Source organism: Nannobrachium achirus (genome assembly GCF_963921795.1).
Source record: "Nannobrachium achirus genome assembly, chromosome: 4".
NCBI classification, from domain to species: domain Eukaryota; kingdom Metazoa; phylum Chordata; class Actinopteri; order Myctophiformes; family Myctophidae; genus Nannobrachium; species Nannobrachium achirus.
Genome location: NC_137813.1, coordinates 27,639,461 through 27,665,197, shown reverse-complemented (window position 1 = coordinate 27,665,197; position 25,737 = coordinate 27,639,461). Strand labels below are relative to the sequence as shown.

At 41.4% G+C, this 25,737-nt stretch overlaps 1 protein-coding gene across 1 annotated transcript; it reads right to left on the bottom strand.

Moving 5' to 3' along the window:
- Nucleotides 1-1,303: 1,303 nt before the first annotated feature.
- LOC308283646 (arf-GAP with dual PH domain-containing protein 1-like) lies at nt 1,304-25,548 on the bottom strand (the record flags this gene model as incomplete). Its single annotated transcript, XM_080724114.1, has 11 exons — nt 1,304-1,332; nt 2,061-2,289; nt 4,286-4,357; nt 4,990-5,052; nt 5,684-5,767; nt 7,386-7,532; nt 8,157-8,269; nt 19,293-19,375; nt 20,900-20,991; nt 21,498-21,628; nt 25,461-25,548. The coding sequence occupies 11 exons, from the start codon at nt 25,546-25,548 to the stop codon at nt 1,304-1,306; spliced, it is 1,131 nt and encodes a 376-aa protein (XP_080580240.1).
- Between the last annotated feature and the right edge of the window lie 189 nt (nt 25,549-25,737).

The following is a 25,737-nucleotide window of genomic DNA, read 5'->3' as shown; positions in this document are numbered from 1 at the left end:
CACACACACACACACACACACACACACACACAGTATACATATACCGGTACACATATGTAATACATTCACTTAGTTTTGATATTTATAATTATAAGATGCTATTTTGGCCTCACTGGGGAGCCAAGTAAGCAGGCTTTGTAGCTATATGGAGACATATATGGTAAAATCTGTTAATTGTAGGTAGGTGTGAAGTAGCTGTTTGGAATTCAAGTAAACAAATTACATTGTGGCTTCATCAATACTTTTTCTTTAAAAAAAGAATACACACACATCAACCAGAAGCAGCAGATCCTCAGTCCCACGCAAAATATCCCTAATTCAAACACACTCTGGTCAGGACAATACAACTGTGTTTTCAATTAAGTAAATCACATCAAGTGACAGATAGCCCAGTGGTTCTCAACCTGTTGGTTGGGAGGGGGGTCCTCAGATGACAGAGAGTGAAGTGACAATTTAAATACTTTTTAATATCTCAACGAAAAAATAAATAAAAAAAGGAAGAAAAGAAAAAGACCATTACAGCATTAAAAGTAATCAACAAACTATGCTATAAAACTGGTCAAACATCGGCCAAATTAATAATTTCTTATATCAAATAATATAAGAAAGCTCCAGCTTGTAGATCTGGTATTTATCTGTGGAACCGAGTCAAACTGAATTGAATGCCTCAACTCAGCTTGTCGGGGGGTGGGGGTCCCCACTCCCCAGTTCTAATTAGGATTATTTTTGGGGGGTCGAGAACCACTGCAGTAGCTGACACGGCGGCTGGACGTGACCGGAGCGGAGGGAAGTTGATGAAACGATAGCATTGCAGCTGCTTCTCTGGATCCAACCTTAGTTCATGTTCCATTTGTATGGCTGTACCCACCAAGGGCGTCACAAGGGGGGACTGCAAAGTGGGACTGAGTTACTAGGGCCCAAGGTGGAGGGGCCTGGAATTATTTTATACTTTAATAGCTATTGAAAAATAGCAGATATACAAGCTCACAGCGCGGCACTGCGAGCTTGTAGATCTGCTATTTTTGAAAACTCTTGAAAATGTGTGCAAATCTTTGAATATATGTATTTTTTAAGCGAACATGTGTAACTCGAATTCTGCTTCTGGGGGGGTCCCTGGAACTAAATATGTTGAGATGGGGGTCCGTGGCCAAATAAATATAATTTTTGGGGTATCCAGGGTCCAGAATTTGGTGTGACACCCCTGGATATACCGCTGTTAAGGGACTCTCGACTTTCTGCCCCCGTGCATCTCTGTCACTGTCCTGCTTGTCCTCCTGTGTTTCTCCAGCACAATGACTGGACCTCAAGGCTTGTGCTTAAACTGGGCCTCCACTGTAGAAACAGAGAGGTGGAGAAATGAAAAGAAGCACAGAGGAGAGGTTTTGTCCATATGCTTTTGGTGAGCACGTTCAAACCATATAGGGTGATCCTATAAAGAAAGAAAACATAGGAGCAGTTAGCACCGCTCAAAAACAGACTCTTAATCACTTAAATCCGATCCGGCCTACTTTTGACAATTTCCTTGTCTTTTTTCCTTGAATTTCCCCTTGGGGATCAATAAAGTACCTACCTACCTAAGCCGCGAACATGGAGTCAGGCTGGCATTGCAGCCAAGGCCAGCAATTGTTTTCATATTTTCCCCTAGATCAGGAAGGAGGCAGGGGAATTATTTGAGCAATTAGCACACCTAAGTGACTGCACCTTTCAACAGAACAGAACAGGATAAACATCTACTGCAGGTAAGCACTCAAAACAAGTGTTAATATTTTAATTGCGGTAAAAAAACTGGGACAATTTGGTAGTGAATGTTTAAAACCGGGATATTTGGACACATTTGCCAGGACTCGGGACACAGCTTGGAACCGGGACAATCCCAGCCAAATCAGGATGTAGTCTTCTCAACCTGTGGGTCAGGACCCACAGGACACAATAGAACCGTGTTATAAAAAATGTAATGCCTCAACTCTTAGTGCTCGTCAGGGTGGGGTGGACCCCAGGCAAAATATGATTATTTTGGGGGTCACGGCTTGAAAGGGTTGAGAACCACTGGTCTACTGTACCTGCATACTCCTGCGGCAGCATTGGCCGGTTGATCACACTCTGAAAAGCAGCCATCCAGTCTACCTGCTCTGCCTCCGTCTCACAGGCAAAGACAAAGTTCCTGTGTGGCGTTTGGATGGTGATCCCAAACGGCCAGTGGAAGCCCTGCGTGGCTGAGGGGATGCTGGGGTGGACAGCGTAGCTGTTCTCCTGGCTGCCGATGAAGACCTCGCCTCGTGCGAAGGCATCCTGGATGACAGGGATCACATAGAGTGCAGGTCGTGGTTATAGCCTAGCTCAGCTAGACTCTATCTGCCATTGCTAACACAAGGCAGCAGATAAGGTCTAGTTTTTGTAACCGCCCAGAGATTATTTTTTTTTAATGGCTGAGTACCAGACTATATCCACACAGTGTGATATGTCTGGCTATGTGAGGCTAATTAAGACTGGAGACTTAACATTCAGTAATTGGGTCTTATGATCAAAATAAGAACATATCGTCGTTGTCGGGTGGAAACCTTGTATGTCCAAAACCGTTTGTTTTGTATTTATCATTTAGAAAAATATTTAAACTAGTGAAAACAGCCGATCTACAAGCACACAACGCCTCGTACTGCAAGGCGTTGTGTGCTTGTAGACCTGCTGTTTTCACTACTTTGGTGCGACGGCCTTGTATGATGAAGTAGGGGCTTCAGAATGTACAAATTTGAAACTTGGATTTACAAGGTTTCCACCCGACAACAACATTATAATGGTGTGTAAAACAGATACAGACACATTGATGACCCCTGGTGGCACTCTATATCAGACTCTCTGGCATGCACACAAACTCTCAGACCTGTAAGGGTCCATTTAGAGTTCCCTCAAGGAATCCTGAGGGTCCCTGGAACCCTGCACTTTGAGAAGGTACAGTATGTTTATAGATTACGACTAGTATATCTAGCTGCAGTGGTTGAGGTGGTCTTCTTACGTTTCCATTGATAGACACTTTTAGACATTTAGACACTGGTGTCGGCTTTGTTCACCTGTCAAAATCACAGCTGTAAAAAGTGGTCAATTATGTCATTTAAAAGAACATGAAGGCGTATTTAAAGTAAAATGTCACTTTGGCAGTGGTTTTGTGTTGTGCATAATGTAAATAGTTTCTCCATTGATTAAAAACGGATGAGCAAAAACGCAGTATCATTGACTTTACTGCACGGTAAACAGTTCTCAAAGTCCTTGTTTTAGCACGCAAACAAACACAAGCAAAGCCGATTATGGAAATATATTAACATAAAAAAAACCTGGTACAGCAGTGGCTCTGCAAGAGGCTAGCCATCTATGAGAGGGTGTGTGTGTGTGTGTGTGTGTGTGTGTGTGTGTGTGTGTGTGTGTGTGTGTGTGTGTGTGTGTGTGTGTGTGTGTTTTTTTGAGCGCCAAACTTTATACACGCTGCCAGTAGGCCACAGAAGTATCGCTCCAGCGGTTTGTGAGATTATCTCCAGATACAAAGACCCAAGCCTAAAGACTCTTTGGCATGGATCCTACATGGAGTAAAAATGGGATCATCTGGAGATAGATGTGGGCTCTATTTTCGTCCATTCCTTAACCCTTGTCCCTAAAATCTTTGCCATTTCTTTTACTATTTTGAAAAACATTTTTTTTATATTTCAAATAGCTGATCTACAAGCTCACAATGTGTTGATGTAGGTCAGCTATTTGAAGTATTTTAAAATGTTTAGGGACAAGGGGTAAGACATGGACAAAAGATATAGCTGACAGTATGTTGCAATATTTGTGAGCAAATAGATTTGATTTGAGCAATTGTAATATGCAATCCGAATATTACAACATGTCTATCTCCATAATCAGAACAGCGTGGCTCAAACCTGGATCTCTGACTTAAGAAATGACTCGGATATTCCCTTAATTTTGTCTCTCTCATGTCTTCATTCAGTTCTGTTAGTTTAGTTCAGCCTCATCTTATCAGTACTGGAATTATGTTTTGTTTGCATCTTAAGTAAGTAATTAAGTACAGTAGGTCAGAGAAGCTTATTGTCGGTATCAGTCAGAGCGCGGGAGTCTAACCCTAACCCTTACACAATACGCTAGACCGGAGATGGATTGCTGAGGTGGAGCGCATCACCTTCCATCAGCTCCAAGTACTTTAATGCACTAAAAATGTATGACCGTAATTTTTAGATCAGACATCTGAGAAGTTTTAATCATTCTGGACGTTAGTACCGGCAGTTTAAAATCCTACCAGTGGATCTTTGAAGTACATGAGTCTCCTGTCATCCATGGTGAACCATCTCTTCTTAAAACCCTCGGTTTGCTGTTAGAGAGAAACAGTGGTTCAATTCAATTCAATTCAATTCAATTCAATTCAATTCAATTCTCAAATCATAACAAGTTATCTCAAGACACTTTACATAAAGAGCAGAGACATGAGCAGAGGCTCCATACACGAGACCCCACTCTGAGCAAGCAATTTTGCAACTTGAAACAGCTTATAGTTACGTTATCTTATTGCCAGTTATGGAAGAAGCAAGTATTAATACCACAATGTTGAAATAGACTGTTGCAAGTAAAAGTCCGGACCGTATTCAAAATGTACTTGAGTGAAAGTACAAGTGTAATTGGCATCAAAATTTAGTGCAGAGAGAAAAAGTACTTTCGCTTCCGTTCTTTTTTATAGCAAATGTAGCTACAAGATCACAAGTTCACACTGCAAGCTTAGTGTAGACTGTTGGACGACATAAATAAAAAAATAGCGTAGGGCTTAAGTTGGTAATCATACTAATTGATTTTGTCTATTATAAAAATTCATGTCAATTTGTTGATCTAACTAACGAAAATCGCGCCTCTCAATTATTAGATTATCTGAAAATTCATCGGTAAGAAAATAATGGAGAGTTGCAGCCCTACAGTGGAGTTTAGTTGCATGAGAACAGGGAGGTGCTTCACCTTTGGACCAGTCTTCTCCATGTAACCCTCTTTAATGAAATTCCTGGTTAGTTTTGGCACCAACTAGACAAACACAGGGGAAAGACTCAGTGACTGATATTGTGTGAGTGTATGCACAATGCACATGCATGCATATCGTTGCTGTCGGGCAGAACCCTGCCTGACATTTTTTTTCCTGTATATAATATTTTAATACTGAAAGGTTTTGGACATACGAGGTTTCCACCCGACAGAGACGATATACTGTACGTCATTGCTGTCAGGCAGAAACCTTGTCCAAAACTGTTCCTTTTCAGGACAGGAAAAAAAGCTGTGGTGCAGCAGACCCACTGGTTTCTAAGTTCTTGTTAATGATTGTAATTAGTTAAATCGTTTTCAAACCTACGGGAGGACTTAACCACTTCCACTTTCAAAGATTTTCAAAAGCAGTGAAAATAGGTGATCAACAAGCTTCCAAAGTGACGCAATGTGACACATTGTGAGCTTGTGGAGATACTGCATGAAAGACACAGTGACACAAGAAGTAGGGCATTATTAATGAACAAAAACAAAAAAGACAAAAGACAAGTGTGTGTGTGTGTGTGTGTGTGTGTGTGTGTGTGTGTGTGTGTGTGTGTGTGTGTGTGTGTGTGTGTGCGCGTGCGCGTGTGCGTGCGTGTGTGTGTGTGTGTTCATCATGTTTGCATGGACCTACATCAGTGTCCTGGGCACCAGGGAAAGCCACCTGCAGGTAGTGAAAGCGGGCCCCTCGGATGGCGTTGAACCAGTCAACCATTTCCTTCAGGAAACAACAGGAGAGAGCAGGTTGACTGACATACAGTACTGTACTGCACACATACTGTGCCCTTGACTGAGTTCCTCACATGCCAGTTGGCCCAATGGCCTGATATTTCCAGCACTGGACGCAGAAGGCCTTTAACAAGCATCAGAACATTGTGGGAAGTATACAGACTGAAGAGAAAAGCTGAGATAAGAGTTTCAGAAACAGACATTTCAGCAGAAGGATTATGACTTTCAATCATTACAGGGATAAATACGGCAAAGCCCAGGTCAGAGCCAAACCAGTGCTCATGCCTGTCACTTCAGTTCAGAGATATATTCTGACCCAGTCAGAATCTACAGAATCTATCTCTGCCAAAATGGCACACAAGCCTGGTAACCTAGCCAGCCCCAGGCCATAGCTGAAATCGGCCCTAGCTGAATGGGTAGAGACGCTGTATGGAATCACAAGTTCCCCTGTTCTAAGGAGACACAAAGAGTCTCCATAGGGAACCACCGCTGGACATAATCGATAGAAAGAAAGTCCTTTTGGGGGTGAATCCCTTTAACCCCTCACTGCTCCTCCTGGGTTCCCACTGTCCACATAAGGATGGGCCAAGAGTACACATTTCACATTACTACTGTGCTAATATACTGTGACAAAAATAACAATGCCAATTATTGTTTGTCCTCTGAAGCACTCAGCTTATTTGATTGGATGTGCATTTGTATATCGTCGTTGTCGGGTGAAAACCTTGTATGTCCAAAACTGTTTGTTTTGCATTTATCATTTTAAAAATGATTTAAACTGTGAAAACAGTAAATCTACAAGCACACAACGCCTCGCGGTGTGCTTGTAGATCTGCTGTTTTCACTACTTTTGTGCGACGGCCTTGTATGATGAAGCAGGGCTTTACTTTGCGAAAGAACATACATATTTGAAACTTGGAGATACAAGGTTTCCACCCGACAGTGACGATATGTAATGTAGCATTTGGCCATCCTAAAGGATTACAAGAGTCCTCTTTGCTGTGGTGGAAAAAGTATGCAAATTCTTTACTTAAGTAAAAAGTATCAATACTGCAATGTAGATATAGTCTGTTACAAGTAAAAGTCTGTTAATTCAAATTGTACTTGGGTAAAAGTACAAAAAGTATTGGTATCAAAATGTACTTAAAAAAAACAAAAGTAGAAAATAGCAGATCTACAAGCTCACCATGTGTTGTGATGCGACACATTGTGAGCTTGTAGATCGTCTATTTTCAAATGGCCAAAATGTATATAGGGCTGAAGTGGTTAATGTATTGTTTTGTAACAATAATCAAAATCTACAAAGTCACTAGTAACTAAAGTTTTCAAGTAATTGTAGTGGTACAATATTTGTCTCCAAGATGTAGCGGAGTAGAAATAAAAGTACTGGAAATTGGAAATATTCAAGTAAAGTTAAAATACCTCAAATTTGTTCTTACGTACAGTACTTAAGTAAATGTACTTTAGTTATTTTGACACCACTGCTGCCCTGTATCCACACCACCATGGGGATCCCTCCAGCAGAGGGAGACCGGCTCCACTTCTTGCATCCACAGATGCTCTTAGAATCAATTCCTACTTCTCTTCCACAGAGCTGCTTGGCTCACCTTGCCATCCTCGTGGTAAACAAAGATGTTCCTAGTGCTGTTGTCCTTCAGATGGGTGATCTGGAGGCCGTGGGCATTGCCGATTTTAGTTGGCTGGAAGGTGGCATTCAGAGTATGGATTTTCATCACTGCTTTGGGCTCTCTTGCCTTGAGAGGAACAGAGGGAAATGAGAGTTAAGGAAAGAAATAAGTTAGTTTAAACGCCAAACGGTTAGTTTAATATTCAAAATCCTGTAATGCTACATGTCTATGTTACAGGGCAAATCTTTTTTTCCCCCTAAATTAATACCCGGCCTACTTCACACAAAAGCATAAAAAGTAGTAGATCTAAAAAGAAACAGTTTTGGACATATGAGGTTTACACCCGACAGAGTTTCCACCTTTTGCCTTATTCTGACCATCATAGCGAGTCAAGATTCTAATTATTATTTTGAATACAGCTTGGTCCTATATGACACAAGCTCTCCCCCCATAAATAACTTTGTATTGTAGTTATGCTTTGCTCCCTGCTTTTGCTAGAGAATGATCATTGACCTGAATGTTTAATTTAGGCCTACTTCTCCCATGAGCTCATGTAATAAACATATAGGTCTATTATTATGCAAAGTGTCTACGACTTTCTTCACCTCACCAAATGCTGATCGATCCAGAATTCCTCGACTTATTGTAATTGTAACAAATGTATAAGCATTTATGGCATTCATTTTATTATTTATATTTTATTTATATATTTAATAGTAATAGTGGGGAGAAGGCAGAGAGGATGCTCACGTCATGCTTGTTGAAGTACTTCAGGACGCCCTCCCGCTCGGACAGTACGAACCTTCGGCTGAGGTACTGTCTGTTGTCTCGGCCTCGTTTCCACAGAAGCCCCTCTCTGTAGCCTGCCAGGAAAAGGAGCCACAGGGGGAGGGGGATGCCAATCCAGACAGAGCAGATGGACGGATAGAGAAGACACCCACAAAAAGAAGCCTTATTTCGGATCAGACTTTATTTTACATTGTCTTTACTTGCGTCATCAAATGGCTAAATGGTTCTTGACAAGAGAGACTCGGGTTGTAACTTCTCGGTAAGCATAGTTTATTGTCAAAAGTACAGGTCAATCCCTGGCTTGCTGTTAAATGGTGCTGACCGTGCAAGCCGGTCAGGCAACAGGGCAAATGTGCCAGCAGAGAAAACACTCCCATCTCTTTGTTCGACAACAGTATTTATATTCAGTCTTAACATTGGTTTCTACGTACGTACTTTCACATACAGTATCTATCCATGTGTGTTGGGTATGCACTGCAGTCTTTACTATGTTTTCGTGTGTAAGTGAAGATGTGTTGGTATGCGTTGTGTGTGTGTGTGTGTGTGTGTGTGTGTGTGTGTGTGTGTGTGTGTGTGTTGGTTCTCTAGTTGATGGATGCAGGGTCACTGTTAGGAATTTGCCAGAGCCAGGCTGTGAGGTTCCTGTTTGGTATAGGCCAGGGTCAGATAGATTTCCTCAGGAATGTTCACTGTGTTAGTATTGTCTCTTCCAGCCTGGCCATGGCTTGTGAGGACTCGGCTTCCATAAAGTGTGTGAAGATGCCACAGGCCTACACACAAAAACAGGACACAAAGAATTGTGATCTCTCCTTTATTTTGTTTCTTTGAAAGTCAAAATATACATATGGGGATTGGGGACTTGTGTTGCAATCTAGATGTGAAATGTGTAATTTATCTTTTGTGGTAATTTTGCCGTATTTGTATCACTGTACATAAAAAGGAAATCTAAACAATGGCAAGGATATGTAATATTGTACATTTAAATTTGTACGTATTTTCAGCACATATTCTTTGTAGATCAAACTGGATCAGTGTGCTTAAAAAGGAAGAGGAGATCCAGGCACTTGTGTGGAGAAGAGGATGTGGAGAAGAGGATGTAGTTAAAACAAAGTTTATTCTATAACCCAACACCACACATGTGTGCGTGAACACCACACTGATTATAGCCAGATAGGAACGAGACCAAAAAGATAGGAGAGAGAGATAATCTGTCAATTGACACATTGAGAGATGCATGTGACTGCATGAGCAGTATTATCAGGAGGAAGAAAATAAGAAGCATAAGACAACATTAAAACAAACAATACAAGGTAGATAATTTCGTTAAAAAATAAAGCAAAATAAAACAAGAATGGGATAGAAAGCAACTATAAGATTAGTGTGCTATACCACACTTCAATACTGGTTCAGATGTGTGTTCACGTTGCCCACTCTTTGCAAGACTTTGTATTACAGTATGTGTTTACTCACATTGCAATGTGCACATAACTCACAGTTTTAAACCTGATTTATAGTTGGTCGCACTCGCACGCTGAAAATAGCAATTTTGGTGCTTGAGGCTGCCAAAAGATGGAGCATAAATTAGGCAAATGCACATTTTTTTAAAGGTAGTAACACTCGATTGCAGTGGTACACTACTTCCAGGTTAAAAGGAGATTAGAGTTATCTGATAGGAATATAACATAGTAAGGAATAGAACATAGTAAGGAATAGAACATAGTAAGGAACATGTTACCTTTCCTTTCATTTTATCTATCTTAGTAGCAATAAAGGTCTTTGCACACTGCTGTATTTTTTTTGGCCGAATAGCGGAGGGAATTTCAGAGCATGTAAATAAAAGTTATGTCAATCACGTTTGCACACTGCCGCCCGTTTCGTATTTACTTTTGGACCAGGGTCAATTTCTTTCCGCTTGTTGCTACTGTTGCCACTAGGTCCCTTGCTCTCTCTCTCTTCCCTCTCTCTCCTTGGCATGAAAAACCTTGTTGCGGATTCCAGATTTCCAAAACGCAATGAAAAAACACAGCAGTGTGCAAAGACCTTAACACTGGGCCCAAAAGAGGTCCACCATCAAAATAACAAACTAAATAAAATGGGTTACCCAATGAGTCTTTTTTGTGCGGGGTGTGCAGTTCCTACCGCTTTACTGCTAGGGGCAAACAGGGGAATGGCAAGGACAGGCTGTTGTAGTTATATTCAATTCAACATAGGCACTCTCTTAGAATTGTGTGTACAACAAACCTAGCCTAGCTCAGCTAGACCATCCACCCATGTTAAAACAAGGAGGGGATGATACTGCAGTTAGTTAGCTGCATTAGTAGGCCTATGTAGGCTGGCTATGCCAGGCTACAATAAACCAGTCCAAAATATTGGAATGATGAATACAAATATTCCTCAAATCAGATGATGTATGTAACCAGTTTCCTACAGCAAATAACAAATCCAAGAAAATATAGGGTAAAAAAAAAAGAGGAGCACTCGTCAGCGTAGTTCACATGTATATTCTAGGATGCACGGTTCGGGTAAACATACCGCTAGAACTTTAAGGCAAACAAACGACTAAAATAGTTCAAATTAGAATGCAAAAGAAAAGGCAATCCTGCAGAGTGGGGTTTTGAGGGTGGTATTAAAAGAGAGTGAGGGCTGCTTTAATGTGGTTTGGAAGCGAGTTCCATAGAGAGCACCGTCTTTATGGAAACAGAGAAAGCCCTGTTACCCCATGTTTGGAGGTGGGCAAAGTTGTGGAGGTTGAAAGCTTTATTCTCCTTCCAGCTTCGATTCCGATGTTATAAATCATTGGGATGTCAGCATATGGCCGTGTGAGGAGAGGCACAAGTTGCGGATTAAGTTCACTTGCCATACCTCTCATAAACGCCACCAGTTGAGGGAAACGGCCTGCGTCGAAGAAACGAGCCTCATGAAGGCCAAGGAACTTCACATATGGGCCAAGTGACTGGAGGCGAACATGGGCAGAACATGCTTCCCGGAAACGCAAGAGATTACAAGTGAAAACTTGAAGTCCCATTTCCGGAGTTTTCTTCAGGATCAGGTCTCGTATTAGCACAAACACAGACATACCAGTATCCTGAAGGTGGTTTGTCATGCGGTCGACAACCTGCATCCAAGGCTCTGCATCAGAATTAACACTTGCAGACAGGCCTACAAGCGTCCATCTCAGGGTATAGTTCAGCAGCCTTGAGATAACATCCATGCAATGTGCAGACAGCTGCAGGTGATATGGGAGGGTTGCAGTTACACCACCCAACATGCGCTTCACGCGATTAAGAGTGTCGGTCTTCATGACTTCAGTCTTACGCGAAACAAATCTAGTCGCAAAAGCATATACATATGCACAGATGATGGTCAGTGCATCCTCCTTAGAAACATTTCGATAATTTGCTGTGTCTGCAAATTGCAGTGCCATGCCTTTACCCGTCTGGATTCTACGAAGAGCCATCTGGGTCATGGCAGCAACACGATGGGCAAGTGGGTCTGCCTGGTTGGTTACCGCTACTACTCCGTTGATCAGTGATACCAGCAGAGGCTCAGAGGGACACCTCATCCACTCAGTCACATGTCGTGCAAAGTCTGGCATGTTATTCAACCCAGCAGAGATACACAGACCCAGTATCGCCCCACCTAATTTATCCAACCTTCCATCAACTGGGAGGCCGCAGACCACCTCCATGCATACTAGCAGTGCACTACCAAGATCCTCTTCATCATCAGCCTTTGGATCAAAAGCCATGATGATCTCCCTTTCCGAGTGAAGCTGCACTTCAGCTAACCCAGCTCTCTGCCTTCTGTTATCTGCTGCAGCTAAGTTAAGTTGACTGCTGATTGTAGTTAAGCTATGATCTACCTGCCTTTGGCTAATCGCTGCTGATCTGCAGCACAGATCAAACGTAGTGACTTCAGTTAAGCTATCTGCTTTTAATCTGCGGATCAGATCTAACATAGACATATTGAAGGAAACCCAAAGCCACTGTATTTCTTTAGAACGCTGACCTTTTTTCAGCAAATCCAAAAATCAGAGTTGGGTACACAATAGTATCAATAACACCAGCCTATACCAAAAGAGGTCCACCATAAAAATACAGTTGTAGTTTTTTTCTCTATTTCTTCTTTTCTTTCTGAGAGCACTGAGTTCAATAAAGGGGATGCAGTTTGCTGTCAGATGTTCTTGAGCAGTTGTTGTAGGCTACAAGCTGTTGTAGTTCAACGTGGTTCTGTCGGCGCTCTCTCAGAGCGGTGTGTTCAAGAACCCGCTGCCAGTCTATACAGAAATGTACAGAACAAACGATAGCCTAAATCAGTATGGATTTTGACAGAATAATAACAGTAACAATAACATTCAACTTTACTGTAGTTCTTGCATTTGATGTAGCTAATAGACTACAGCTGTGTGGCCCTATGTTCAGAAATATATTAGAATTAAAGGGTCAATATGACTTAAAGGGATATTTCACTTTCAAAAAAACTTTTGGTATTTTTATCGTCTAATCAGGCTTTTATGAATACCCTGAACAGTTTTTAATTAGCTTGATTGAATATTTAGATATTTGATGCCTACAGGCCCAGGGCCTCTCCCCACACACACCCATTGTAACTTCAAACTTCATTTTAACCATAATAGATTCATTAAAAACACCCATTATTTTTTCTGGTGACTCATATTACCCCCCTAATACGTGAGCAGGCCGTGTTTTTTCGATAACTTTTTTCATTTATTTTTAATAATTTTTTTTTGTATTTCATTTTTTCCCTTTTCCCAAATAATTATTAAAAATAAATGAAAAAAGTTATGGAAAAAAAATAATGGGTGTTTTTAATGAATCTATCATGGTTAAAATGGAGTTTGAAGTTACAATGGGTGTGTGTGGGGAGAGAGGCCCTTCCACTGCTCCCTGTTGAAAGTGGAATATCCCTTTAAGATCTAATAGACGAGCAACAAGGTCTATTATTATTCTGTTAACATGTAGGCTAATAAAATCATATCTGTACTGCAGTTAAATATCTGCTGTAATACAAGTGTCTATTTTCAATATTACTGTACATGTTAAACAGTTTTCTTTTATAACAGAAATTATATAACGGTAATTAGTCGAGCGGGAAATTGCCTACACTAGATTTATGTTGAATCTAGGATTGCAATACCTCCCATGATTGGCATCCAAACATTTTGCAGACTAGCCCTTACCCGTTCAAAGATATGAGCTCCGAAATGATGTGCAGTCAGTGTGTGGGTTATGGGATGTGCACTGTGCACACAGTATATGAGGGATGGAAAGTAACTTTAACTGGTGCTTGCATGATAATATGTAGGAGCATCAATGTAAGAAATACCCGTTTCGTTTAATGGCTATAGAGATACTGTGTACAGATCTGCATGATTTTTGGACAACATCTGTAACAGGGCCAGACACCCCCCCCCCCCCCCCCCCCCCCCCCCCCGCACGCACAGTCACACACACACACACACACACACACACACACACACACACACACACACACACACACACACACACACACACACACACACACACACACACACACACAGAGCTGGTTAAACATGTTGCCTCATGCTAGATGCAGAATAGATATGCCTCATGCTAGATGCAGAATAGATATAGATACACCATGAAAATGCTAATATACAGCATATGATTTGTGAAAGTGACAAACGGGCTTCACAGTTATGTCAGGTGTGTTCATCATGCTAATGGTGATGCGATTTCAGATCAATTGCTCCAGCCACTGAGGAGAAACGCTGTGACAGACAGACATTCGGAAAATTATATGTTTGATAGAAAGAGGATAATTCAAGCTTTCAATGCAGCCGCAAAGTGTTGGCGAGTTTGATGTGGTTTATGATCAGATAGAAGAAAAATACTCTGTTTGGATGCATTGGCTGCCAATAGGAGGTATTGCAAACTTCAACATATTAAAAGAAAATCTAGTGTTGCAATAAGATCTAGTGTTGCTATTTAGTATTTACTGTTCCAAGCAGCACACATTTCACTCACCGCACCGGATGTCAAACTTCTGTCAACAGATAGGCCTATCCCTCTTTTATGTATTTATTTGTTGTTCTTTCTGAGAGCACTGAGTTCAATAAAGGGGATGCAGTTGATGTTCTTGAGCAGGTATCGTATTGTACAAGCTGTTGTAGTTCAACGTGGATCTGTCGGCCCCCTCTCAGAATGGTGTGTTCAAGAACCCGGTGCCAGTCTATACAGACATGTAACCTACAGAACAAACGATGAATCAGTAACTATGGATTTTGACAGAATAATAACAGTAACAATAACATTCAACTTTACTATAGTTCTTGCATTTGATGTAGCTATTGCAATACCTCCCATTGGCATCCAAACTTTTTTTTCCTTCTTTTTAACACTTTGCAGATAGAAAGAGGATAATTCAAGCTTTCCATACAGCCGCAAAGTGTTGGCGAGTTTGACGTAGTTTATTACAATCAGATAGAAGAAAACAACTCTGTTTGGATGCATTGGCTGCCAATGGGAGGTATTGCGATCCTAGATTCAACATATTAAAAAAAAAATCTAATGTTGCAATTTACTGTTCCAAGCTGCGCACATTTCACTCACCGGATGTCAAACTTCAGTCAACAAATCTTTTATTTCTTCCACAATGTCCTTTACTTTGTCCAGGTTTCTATGTTCACCGTGGTCTCTGTGTTCACGTTCTCTACCGTGTCTGCTCCACTCCACAAAGGGAATTGTTCAACTTCTCAAAAGTTGGTCTCTTCTCTCTGTGTTTGTTTAGTTTCGTTTCAGTGCAGGAGGAGGAGAGAAAGAGGAGGAGAGGCGGCTGACTGAGGTTGTCAACGCTTGCAGCATGATAGCTGAGGCCAAACTGGTCAAAAATCATCAATTTGGTGCACTTGGTGAAGAGTTTCTGATTTTTGGTATGGTGTATAAGGGTATAAGGGTATAAGGTTTTCAAAAACCATCGCAAACAAGTTGGGCTCGCCCCCTAGTGGTCTGTTTGCAATGAATCAAATTATTACATAAGTCAGTATATGGTTCAAACCCCAAATAATTGATGAAAGAGATTTCTCAATGGATTCTGTTACTATTGGGTATGATAAAAACATACTAAAAATTCATTTTCAAGATGGCGTCCACAATGGCTGCCGGTAGCTGAAAATGCCTATAAACTGGGTTTTAATGTGTAAAAATTCATAATAAATCTGCACTTGGTGAAGAGTTTTTGATTTTAGGTATGGTGTTAGGTATAAGTATAAGGTTTACAAAAACCATCGCAAACAAGTTGGGCTCGCCCCCTATTGGTCTGTTTGCAATGAATTCAACGGTAGATTTGTTAGTATATGGTTGAAACCCCAAATAATTGATAAAAGAGATTTCTCAATGGATTCTGTTACTATTGGGTATGATAAACAACATACTAAAAGTTTAGGAAAAAATAACTACCGGAAAGGCATCATTTTCAAGATGGCGTCCACGATGGCTGCCAGGAGCTAAAAATGCCTATTTAATGTGTAAATATTCATATAAAATATGCACTTGGTAACTAGCTTTTACATTTTGGCATGGTGTTAGGTATGGGTATAAGCAGTGCTTAATTTGTCAGTGAACAGGTGCCGGATCCTGGGCTGGGCGCGTGTCGAGCGCGAGACAATTTACTTTTTCTGTTTTAGCTTTACTTGTCTACATCAGAAAATGACAAGAAATTTGAACAAAAACATGAAAATATAAAGTAAAGAAAAATGCTGCAGCTAAAAAGGTCTCTATTTGGAAGGATGAAAACACAAATGACCACACAGCACTATTTTTGATTGACATGGAAGTCCCGGATCCTATCAAATAGGTGCCGGATCCACTGGATCCAATCAAACAGGTGCCGGATCCAATCAAAGAGGTGGGGGAACATGTTCCCCCTTGTTCCCCCACAAATTAAGCACTGGGTATAAGGTTTTCAAAAACGATCGCAAACAAGATGGGCTCACCCCCTAGTGGTCTAAAATATACTGACCTATCTAATATCTGATTCATTGCAAACAGACCATATGCGCAGTGAACTGGAATTATATAATTAATTATTTGGAAGCAGGTGCGTAAAGATTCTAATCTATAAACATCTCAAATAGCTTTTATACTTTTTTAAAATAAGATTTGGCCTTATATATTGATATGTGCTCAGATTTGGCTATTTATTTGCTGCCTTTTAGGCTAATTAATTAATTATTTTAATCATGCCAACGACCTCTGCACATGAAGAGGGGGGGGAGGCGGACCTCTCTCTCTCTGGGACATCGGATTCGGATCTCCGTGCCGTCGGACTTTCAGGCCGTTGGAATATCGAGATTTTGCCGAAAAGAGTAGCCTAGGAGGCCTAGGCGACGCGGTTTTCCACTAGTTTAATACTAGTAGGCTAGTGTAGGCTTAGAAGCCTTTTCAGAAGTTAATTTAATGTTTTCCATTTAATGATTTCCTTTATCGTCATCTTGCGCTAATGCACACAACTGTTTTCGCCAGGTTTTAAGGTCTTGTTTTAGTTGTTTCTCATAAGCTCGCGACCCTTGCCCAATGCCCATCGGCCCCCACCGTTGCGCTTAGGTTCACCGGGGAAAACCGCGGTGTGGCTCAAGCCACGTTTCATGCACACACTCGAGTCGAGATGGGGCAACTAATGAGTTGCTTAAAATGCTTGGTATGTTTTCTGTTTTGTTAACAGATTTAACATTTAAATTACACTTTTGATTTGACAGTTAAGAGTGAATAAAAGCAATGAATAGGCCTACAAAAGAAGAATAGAAATAAAGCAATGTGGCTCTATTCTAACACCAAATTAATTGCATTCACGTAGAGTTTCAGCTATTCTTTTATATTTCAGCTCAGAATAACCACACCATTTTGATTTACCGTACCTTACCGTACGTTATTATCATATATGCAATGATATCACATTTAGTTTTGGCTGTGTAAAGGGGAGCACACACTGGACGCGAACGGCTGCGCAGCGTCGCGTCGCGGTATCGACGCACATGAAGTGCCGCACGGTAACCCCAACTGGATGCGGTGCGCTGCCAAACAGTACATCCATTTCCCCGGTGGGGAGAACCATGGGAGAACATGTTCAACGCGCGGCAATGCTGGAAAAATAGAACAGTGGTGTAGCAGGCAGCTCAAATCGTGTTTCTTCATTCACGCCGTGTTTCAAGCTTAGGGATCTCTCGATCTTCTACTTTTGACACTTGTGTGAAGCTGTAATATGATCAAGAGTAGGGCATTATGAAAAGAAACACAAAAGGTTAGAATATGGAGATAAGAGGTTTCTGCCCAACAGCAACGATGATGTGTCAACGAAGACAAGAGAGAGAAAGGTTGGAGAGGAAAATGAACAACCCCCCTGAATGACAGATGGGTTCATCATGTCGGGGTGTATGGCTACTCCTCAACTAAACAGACCTGTCAGAAAGAAAAACACTTCCAAACCCATTTGTCTCCATCAATTCATCCCACTTCCACAATTCCATTTCTTTAGTGCTTAGTGTAGTGAGGAAAGACAAAGCCATCAAGCAATTTACAGCCAAATTAAGCTACAACCAGCACTTTTGGGTATATGAATGACCATTTTTAGCATTCTTGTTCAATTGCTGCTTTCCCAGGGCTAGTTGCACTAGAATCCTGGAGCAGTTTACAGGGAATGGTGGGAGACAAAAGGAGGCATTCTTCTCCAGAGGCAGAGACACGGCCACATGCTCCTCCTGAACCCCTACACTGCACAGAACAACACACCATTGAGAGAGAGAGAGAGAGAGAGAGAGAGAGAGGGGAGCATTGAGGGTTTGACAGTCATGAGTCACTGGTAGTGATAGTACTTACCAGTACCTCATGTTTACCGTAAGAGAGTGTGTGTGTGTGTGTGTGTGTGTGTGTGTGTGTGTGTGTGTGTGTGTGTGTGTGTGTGTGTGTGTGTGTGTGTGTGTGTGTGTGTGTGTGTGTGTTTGTGTGTGTCTGTCTGTCTGTCTGTCTGTCTGTCTGTCTGTCTGTCTGTCTGTCTGTCTGACACCAAATACAACCACCTCAATTGTATAACTTACATTGGTATCAATATACTCTACCAAACAGATTGAACAAAATGTAATAATCACAAAAAGAACTAGAGACTCAGTGGACAATCACCCAGCTTTAGTTGCTAAAACTGTGTGAAAACAGGTAAAAAAAAAGAGGGGGGGGGGGATAACCTGCATTGCAAAAACAATCCAAAATTCTTTATGGCAGTCCTTCATATGTGGAGCCGTGGCATGATCGGTTTTCAAAGCAGCAGGCGTAGGTTTGTCAGCGGCCATTCTTGCCGCTGTTTCTAGCAGTTATCTTTTAGAAGTCCCCAGACGATTATCTGACAACACAAGACTTGATTACGTACAGTATAAATGAGCCTCCAAGGGCTCTAGTCCTTACAGTTTCACTGCTGTATATGTGCTAAAGGACTTAGCACTCTAATTGGGAAGGGATATACTGTATGCAGTAAATGAGCACTGGGCAGTGGTGCCTACTGGGCTATAACCTACAGTTAGTGATGTGTCGTTTGTGAGTGGTTTCGTTCACAGCCAGATATCACTGGCCTGCTGCCAGGATACGCAGGTGTGAGTCCGAGTGAGGATTCTCTTGGCCGAAACCACTGTTACATTGCCTGTTGTGTGCACTACAACAGGTGGACAAGTGCATACTAAGTATTCAGTTACATACAAAAGACACAATTACAAAGGAATTGTAGCCTGTACTTTTGTACATGTAGCCACCTGGATGTCTCCATGTGTTATTGCTTTAACACCTGCAATAGTATGTCTTTAATTTAGACTTTTTTGAGTGTAGAGCTTGTGAGGTTTTTGAATTAAATCTCTTGGTTTTGAAACGCAGAGTGGTGGCAGTAAGCTGTGAATGAGATCTGGTCTTATTTGTCTACATGTTCCTCACAGATTTAGATTTGAACAGTTTTTTTAAGTGAAATGTCCCTTTGAACTGTGTGTGCGTGCGTGCGTGCGTGCGTGCGTGCGTGCGTGCGTGCGTGCGTGCGTGCGCATATGTGCACATGCTTGATTCTTACCAGCTGAATAGGGCTCCTGCCTCTCCACATATATGAACTCGTTCCTCTCATATCTGGCTCGGATCCACTGTTCCCGGAGGAGTCTGCAAAACAATTGGCGTCAAACCATTGGCTGTTTACTGCATGCTGGAGTGCAATTCATTTGGAATGTTTCATTATCTTACATGGATGTCAAGCCAACAGGCAACATTCAGCGAGCAAACACTGAAAAGCACCATAAAACACTGCTTGCCTCATGACATCTTCCTCACTATTTTAGAATCACTGTTGTTCACTCAACCCAGACGCATCCAATTCATAAGACGAATGATCGACAAACTCTGAGCTTGTAGATCAGCTATTTCTGATGCGCGATACCATCGTACAATGATGTAAATCAGGCTTCATGTAAGCCATTCATGATCCATTGTGTCGCTGTTCCTCCCTGACTGTTCCTCATTCCATCAGCCTTCAGCCTTTGTCTTCCCCAAACCTTGTGATAATTTTTTTCTCTCTGTCATCTCTTCTCTCCATGTGTCTTGTCTGTTCAGTTTGACAATCATAAGGCCTATGAATAAATAAATAAAACTACAACACAGGCAACAGTTGTATTGGAATCTGAAGATTCCTAGTTCCTAACGACTGTCCAATATATGACTACCACGCAGACATATGTTCTCATGTTTTTGTTGCTCATAGGCTTGTTTTTCAGGTTTTGCAGATTATTTTGTTTCCAAAAGACTGGGTAAAGACCCGCAGTTGGGTCGGCAAAACATTTTGCATAATTTCTTCCTGTCATTAAAAAAATAATCTTTGAGTCACACAGGATGGGGGAGAGCATTAGTGTCTCTACCACAGGGATTCCTAAATTGTTTTGCATGACATGAACGGTGGCGCTATGGTGTTATTCTAAATATGAAGATAAATGAAGATAAATGATATGATAATAGCCCATATGGCAAGTATATGCTGCCTATAGGCCATATTCAGGTTCATATAATGTGCATATCTTTGGGAACCGCTGGGGGGGGGGGGGGCATCATAGGAAGTTAGCCCAGGGCGCCGGGCCTGTGTAAACTAACAAGGAAAGGTGAGATACGTCATGTTTTGCAATGTTTTGCAATGGGAGTGTGACCGCTCCTTCCTCACAACAATGCCAACTCCTGACTAGTCACAAATAATAAATGAATGGAGCCAAACTTGAACCCCCTGAATTTACCTTGATCCACTAAATATATATTTCACAACTTTTAATATGTTATTTGGATGATCCTAAGGATCATAAAAAACCTTGAACCATTACTATTGCAATTTCTTTTGGGTCAGTCCCTTTTTTGGCTTAAATTGACTGGCCTACTAGGGCTTCAGAGTCTTGCTCAAGGAAGGACTCTTCGACACTCTAATTAAGAAGCCCGGGAACCCCTACGTGTTCTAATGACAGTTTCTCTACCCCTGAGCCACTGCCGCTACCTGGTGTCCTATCGTTTCAAAATACATTAGTATTCTTATAGTATATTGTTTAAACTGATGCTAGGTTCTTGATTTACCTTGGATTCTAGTTTCTTGAGGCACTGCAAGTCGCAGGATAAGAGCGTCTGCTAAGTGCAGTAAATTGCATCATCACTTACGTGCAGTCAGTGTGTGTAGGTTGGTAGTAGAACGCAGGCACCTTCTGTTCATATTTGGCCCTGGCAGCACCGTTACCCGTGGACACCATGTGCTGCAGAACGATGGAGAGAAAGTGTTTGTAGTGTGTGTACTTTGTTTTGGTACGCATTGTCTGCACTAGGGGTGGAATGATATGAACATTTCATATGACGATTATTGTGACCAAAGAAATCGCGATTTACGATATTATCGCCAACAAACAGCAGATATACAAACTTGTAGATCGGCACATGTTTGGCAAAGAGATTTCGTAGAGATTGAAAAAAGACATAAAAGTATGTATATAAATTTACATTTTACCATTAGAGGGTTTAAATGGTACCAATTATGAAGCTCGGCAAATAAAAGGTGAATTGATCCTAGTGCCTGACAGAGGACGGTTTCACGATAAATTAAATCTCCACGATACGATTATCGTGATTAACGATAATATCGCTTATGTGCACGCGCACACACACACATACACACACACACACACACACACGCACACGCACACGCACACACACACACACACACACACACACACACACACACACGTATAATGTTCTTATTTCTTACCTCCACCTCTGAGGTGCTCCAGGAGTGGTGTAGGACAGACTTGACTCTGCTGATGTGAGGGATGTTCCTGTGGAGACCTGAGCAGCTCTGGCACACAAACACACCCAGCGTGCAGGAAGCCCACTCTGGACCTGCAACACAGCATACACCTTTGGCTGTCACTATAGGGCTGTAGTAAGTATAGTGGGTCACAGACCAATTTTTATGGGTCACGACTAGAGTAAAAGTCCAAATTTATTTTCCTACATTTAGAAAGATATCAGAACGGGTACACATTATAGTGTATTATTATTTTATGCTTTAACTATTGAAAAATAGCAGATATACAAGCTCGGCGGCACTCGGTGTCGCGCTGTGAGCTTGTATATCTGCTATTTTTCAATAGATCTGCTATTTTTGAAAAATCGTGTAAAAATAGAATTTTTACCCGATTCTATTAAGTGTCTTTTGAATCCTTCTAAGATTTTTTGAAAAACCTATGTTTCTATGTCAGCAATCTGGCCAGCCATCGTCAAAGAAAAGGTCCTTTTCACTTAACTGGAGCTCAGTTAGTCTGTTGACAGTGACTGTTGACTTGACTATGACAGTGGTGCTCAAACCTTTTCATTTGAAGGACCCCCAAAATGATATGTATTTGGCCACGGACCCCCCATCTCAAAATATTTAGTTCCAGGGACCACCCAGAAGCAAAATTTGAGTTACAAACGTTCGCTTTGAAAATGCATATATTCAAAGATTTGCACACATTTTCACGACTTTTTCAAAAATAGCAGATCTACAAGCTCGTAGAGCGGCACTCGGTGCCGCGCTGTGAGCTTGTATATCTGCTATTTTTCACTGGTTAAAGCATTCAATAATTCAAGGCCTAAATGGGTTAAAAATATAGACGAATTGAGTACAATAGACTCTATTGTACTCAATTCATCAACAAGGCATATTAAAATACATACAAAAGCATTACATATCGGAAACATCACCAATTAGCAGCAAAGTATATGTACAAAAAGAAGAGGGTGGGGAGGGGGGCAGCTAGGATGCCACTTCCAAATGAAACCAAACTTTTTTACACACGGTGTGCTGCTGTCTAATACACACCAGTGGTTTTCAACCTTTTTGTTAACAGACCACCAATGGGCAAGTCAAAGTTTCAAGGCACATTATCGGTATTCATTTTCAAGTTCAAGCTCACAAGGTGTTGCAAAAAGCTTTGTGATCTGATAGATCGCCTAGTTTCACTTTCTCTTATAGAATAGAATTTACCTCTGTATTGAGGAAATGAATGTGCACAAGGTAGTGATATGGTAAATCATGTAAATATTATTCATAAACTTTTTATAGTTGTAATTGCATTAATAATGTGTGGATGCCCAAGCCACACCTGGACTTGTGTCACAGCATACTGTTGAAAAACCACTAGGATCACAGAACTTTGACTATGACTTCTATCAGGACGAAGATAAAGTGAGCAGGAAGCTTGCTTTTACACAAGCTCGCTCGCTCACTCACTCACTCACCCATAACTCTCTCTCTCACACACACACACACACACACACACACACACACAGTCGCAAATATAGCATTACCGCAAAACCCAAGTTCCTTGTTGTGTGTCTGTGCAATCACAATGTCAACTGCCATACCATTGGCGTTTTGATTGAAGACGTTATTAGAAGTTTGCATAGGAAAAGGTACAGTTTCATGACGGTACAATTCACTGGTACAAGGTCTACTAAAAGGAGATCCATGAAAAGACTAAGCTTATTTCCACAGGAAACCATTAAAGTATCTCATATAACATTGAATGACAGACGAATAGAACACAGTACTATGCAGTAGATATGTAAATAAAATAAAATGAAAGAACAAAAAAAAAGAAAACAGTAAGTCTAAACAAACAGAAAGTATATACAAAGAAGGGGCAGGGGAGGGTAGGGCTGGGCTAGGTGTGTTTTTTTACCAGTTGCGAACGGCTGCTGCCTGTAAGTGGTTTTTCAGGGCAATTTTTAAAGGATGCTAGTGATCAACACTCCTTTATGGCCTTCGGTAAGGCTTTCCACATTTTGGAGTTTGACCCTTTGTTGGTTTTGACTCTGGGTTGAAAGTGATCTGTGGCGCTGGCTCTGGTGTAATTATGGACATCCTTAACGTTTATAAAGTATTTTGACAGGTACTTGGGTATCATAGTGGTGTATCTTGTACACCAGGCCCATTGCAAGTTGCTGTACTCTGTCATCTACTCTGAGCCACCCCACTCTTAACTGGTGAGTAGCGGTGAGGTGAGTCTGATAGGGAAGGTTAAGCAGGACCCTAATTAGTTTATTTTGGGCTGTTTGGAGTTTAGTTTTTAGGGCTTGTGGGGCGTCACGATACCATACGTGGACTCCGTAGTCAAAGAGGGGCTGGATTATTGCACCAGCTATGGTCTTCAGTGTGTTGAAATTGACCATTGGAGCGATCCTCTGTAGGAAACAAGTTTGTTGGTTGATTTTATTTATTACTTTAGAATATCTTTTTGCTGGAAAGATTAGCTTCAAGGATAGCTTCAAGGATACATCCTAAGTAAGAGATTTAGTTTTTTCGTGTTATGACCTTGTCACCCACTTTGATTGTGAAGTTATCGACTTTTTTGAGCTTATGATTTGATCCAAAGAGGATGGATTCAGTTTTTCCCAGGTGAATTGATAATTTGTTGTCGTTAAGCCATGTGCAGATCTTACTTAGTTCAGAGTTAAGTGTCTTTTCAACCTGCAAGTGGTCCTTACTCCTTGCCCGAGACTAGGAGAGCCGAGTCATCCGCGAACAGGAACAGGTTGCAGTCGCAAGTAGATGCCATGTCGTTCACGTATATTAGGAAGAACAGAGGTCCCAGTATGCTACCTTGAGGAACACCACAGCTTACTGGGAGGGGGGGGGGGGGGGACAGGGTACCGTTAATCTCCACCACCTGTTCCCTCCCCACCCTCCCCAAGGTGGGATTGAGAAAAAAGTCATGCTGTCAGTTTGAGAGTGTGATAATATTAGGCTACAGTCCTGTAAGCACAAGTCCAGCATGGGGACAGACCTCAGACCTCCATTCAGAAACACCCCCACTTAGAAACATCCCCATTCAGTACCCCCACTGAGTTTAGGGTTAGGTTAGGTGACCTCCATTTAGAATAATGGAAGTCAATCTTCTGAATGGCAAGTGTAAGATGATGTCATTTATTTAAGGTAAGGTTTAGTCTATAAATAACCAAATTATCCTATTCACTATAAATATACCCAAATGTCGATAGGATAATGTGGTTATTTATAAACCTTGTAAATAAATGACATCATCTTACACTAATAACACCCATTCATCGATCATCTAGATTCTAGGCCGTGTTTTTTTTGCACCTGTTGGTGAGATTTTAATTCAGTTGAAGCAGCATGCTGGACGGTTAGACATCTCCATTCAGAAAGACGATGTCATTTATTTTCAAGGTTTATAAATAACCAAATTATCCTATTAGCTTATCTGTAGCTGTGTATTCCTTCCTACTACTGCCTAGTACTGCACAAAAGAAAATAAAGTAGCCTATCAATCAATAGGCTAGAATTAGCCTCCTCATATGAGAAGCTTTGGCTCGTCTTCTACATTTGAGTTAGTCTAGACAACATCGTGTCACTGTCATACATTCGTAACTGTCACCCAAGAGTTTATGAACACACAGCATTTTATATTTACACACAACGTTGTGTCATGTCAACTTGCACTGTTCTGTTCCAACACCTGAGGCTGTAGGACTCATAAAAGCACATAATTAGGCTATACTCCCCACCTAACGCTAACTATGGCTCCGACGCACGGCGGTGTAGCGCACCCACCGGCGCGCACCGAAAATAGCGGACCTACAAGCTCACAGGGCGTTGCACCCGCGACGCCCTGTGAGCTTGCAGGTCTGCTATGTTCCGACCACCAGAGATTTCAAACGGTCCTACCTGCAGCTCCGCAGTCGGCGCAACTCTCATTTCCAGGTCTGTCCAGGAGCTCGTTTAGACGTTTCCTCTTTTCTTCGTCCTTTGCCATATTTAGACTATGTATCAAACTGCGCACTCATCAGTGACAGAACAGAACATCGCGAAGGTGTGGCGCTTAAAAGAACAGACTCAAGAATCAACCGTAGCCTACATTATTGTTGGACTGTAGTAAAAATATTTTGAAATCATAGCCTCCTATTCTGTCTGTTATTTTAATTCATCTCCCCTATATAGTAAC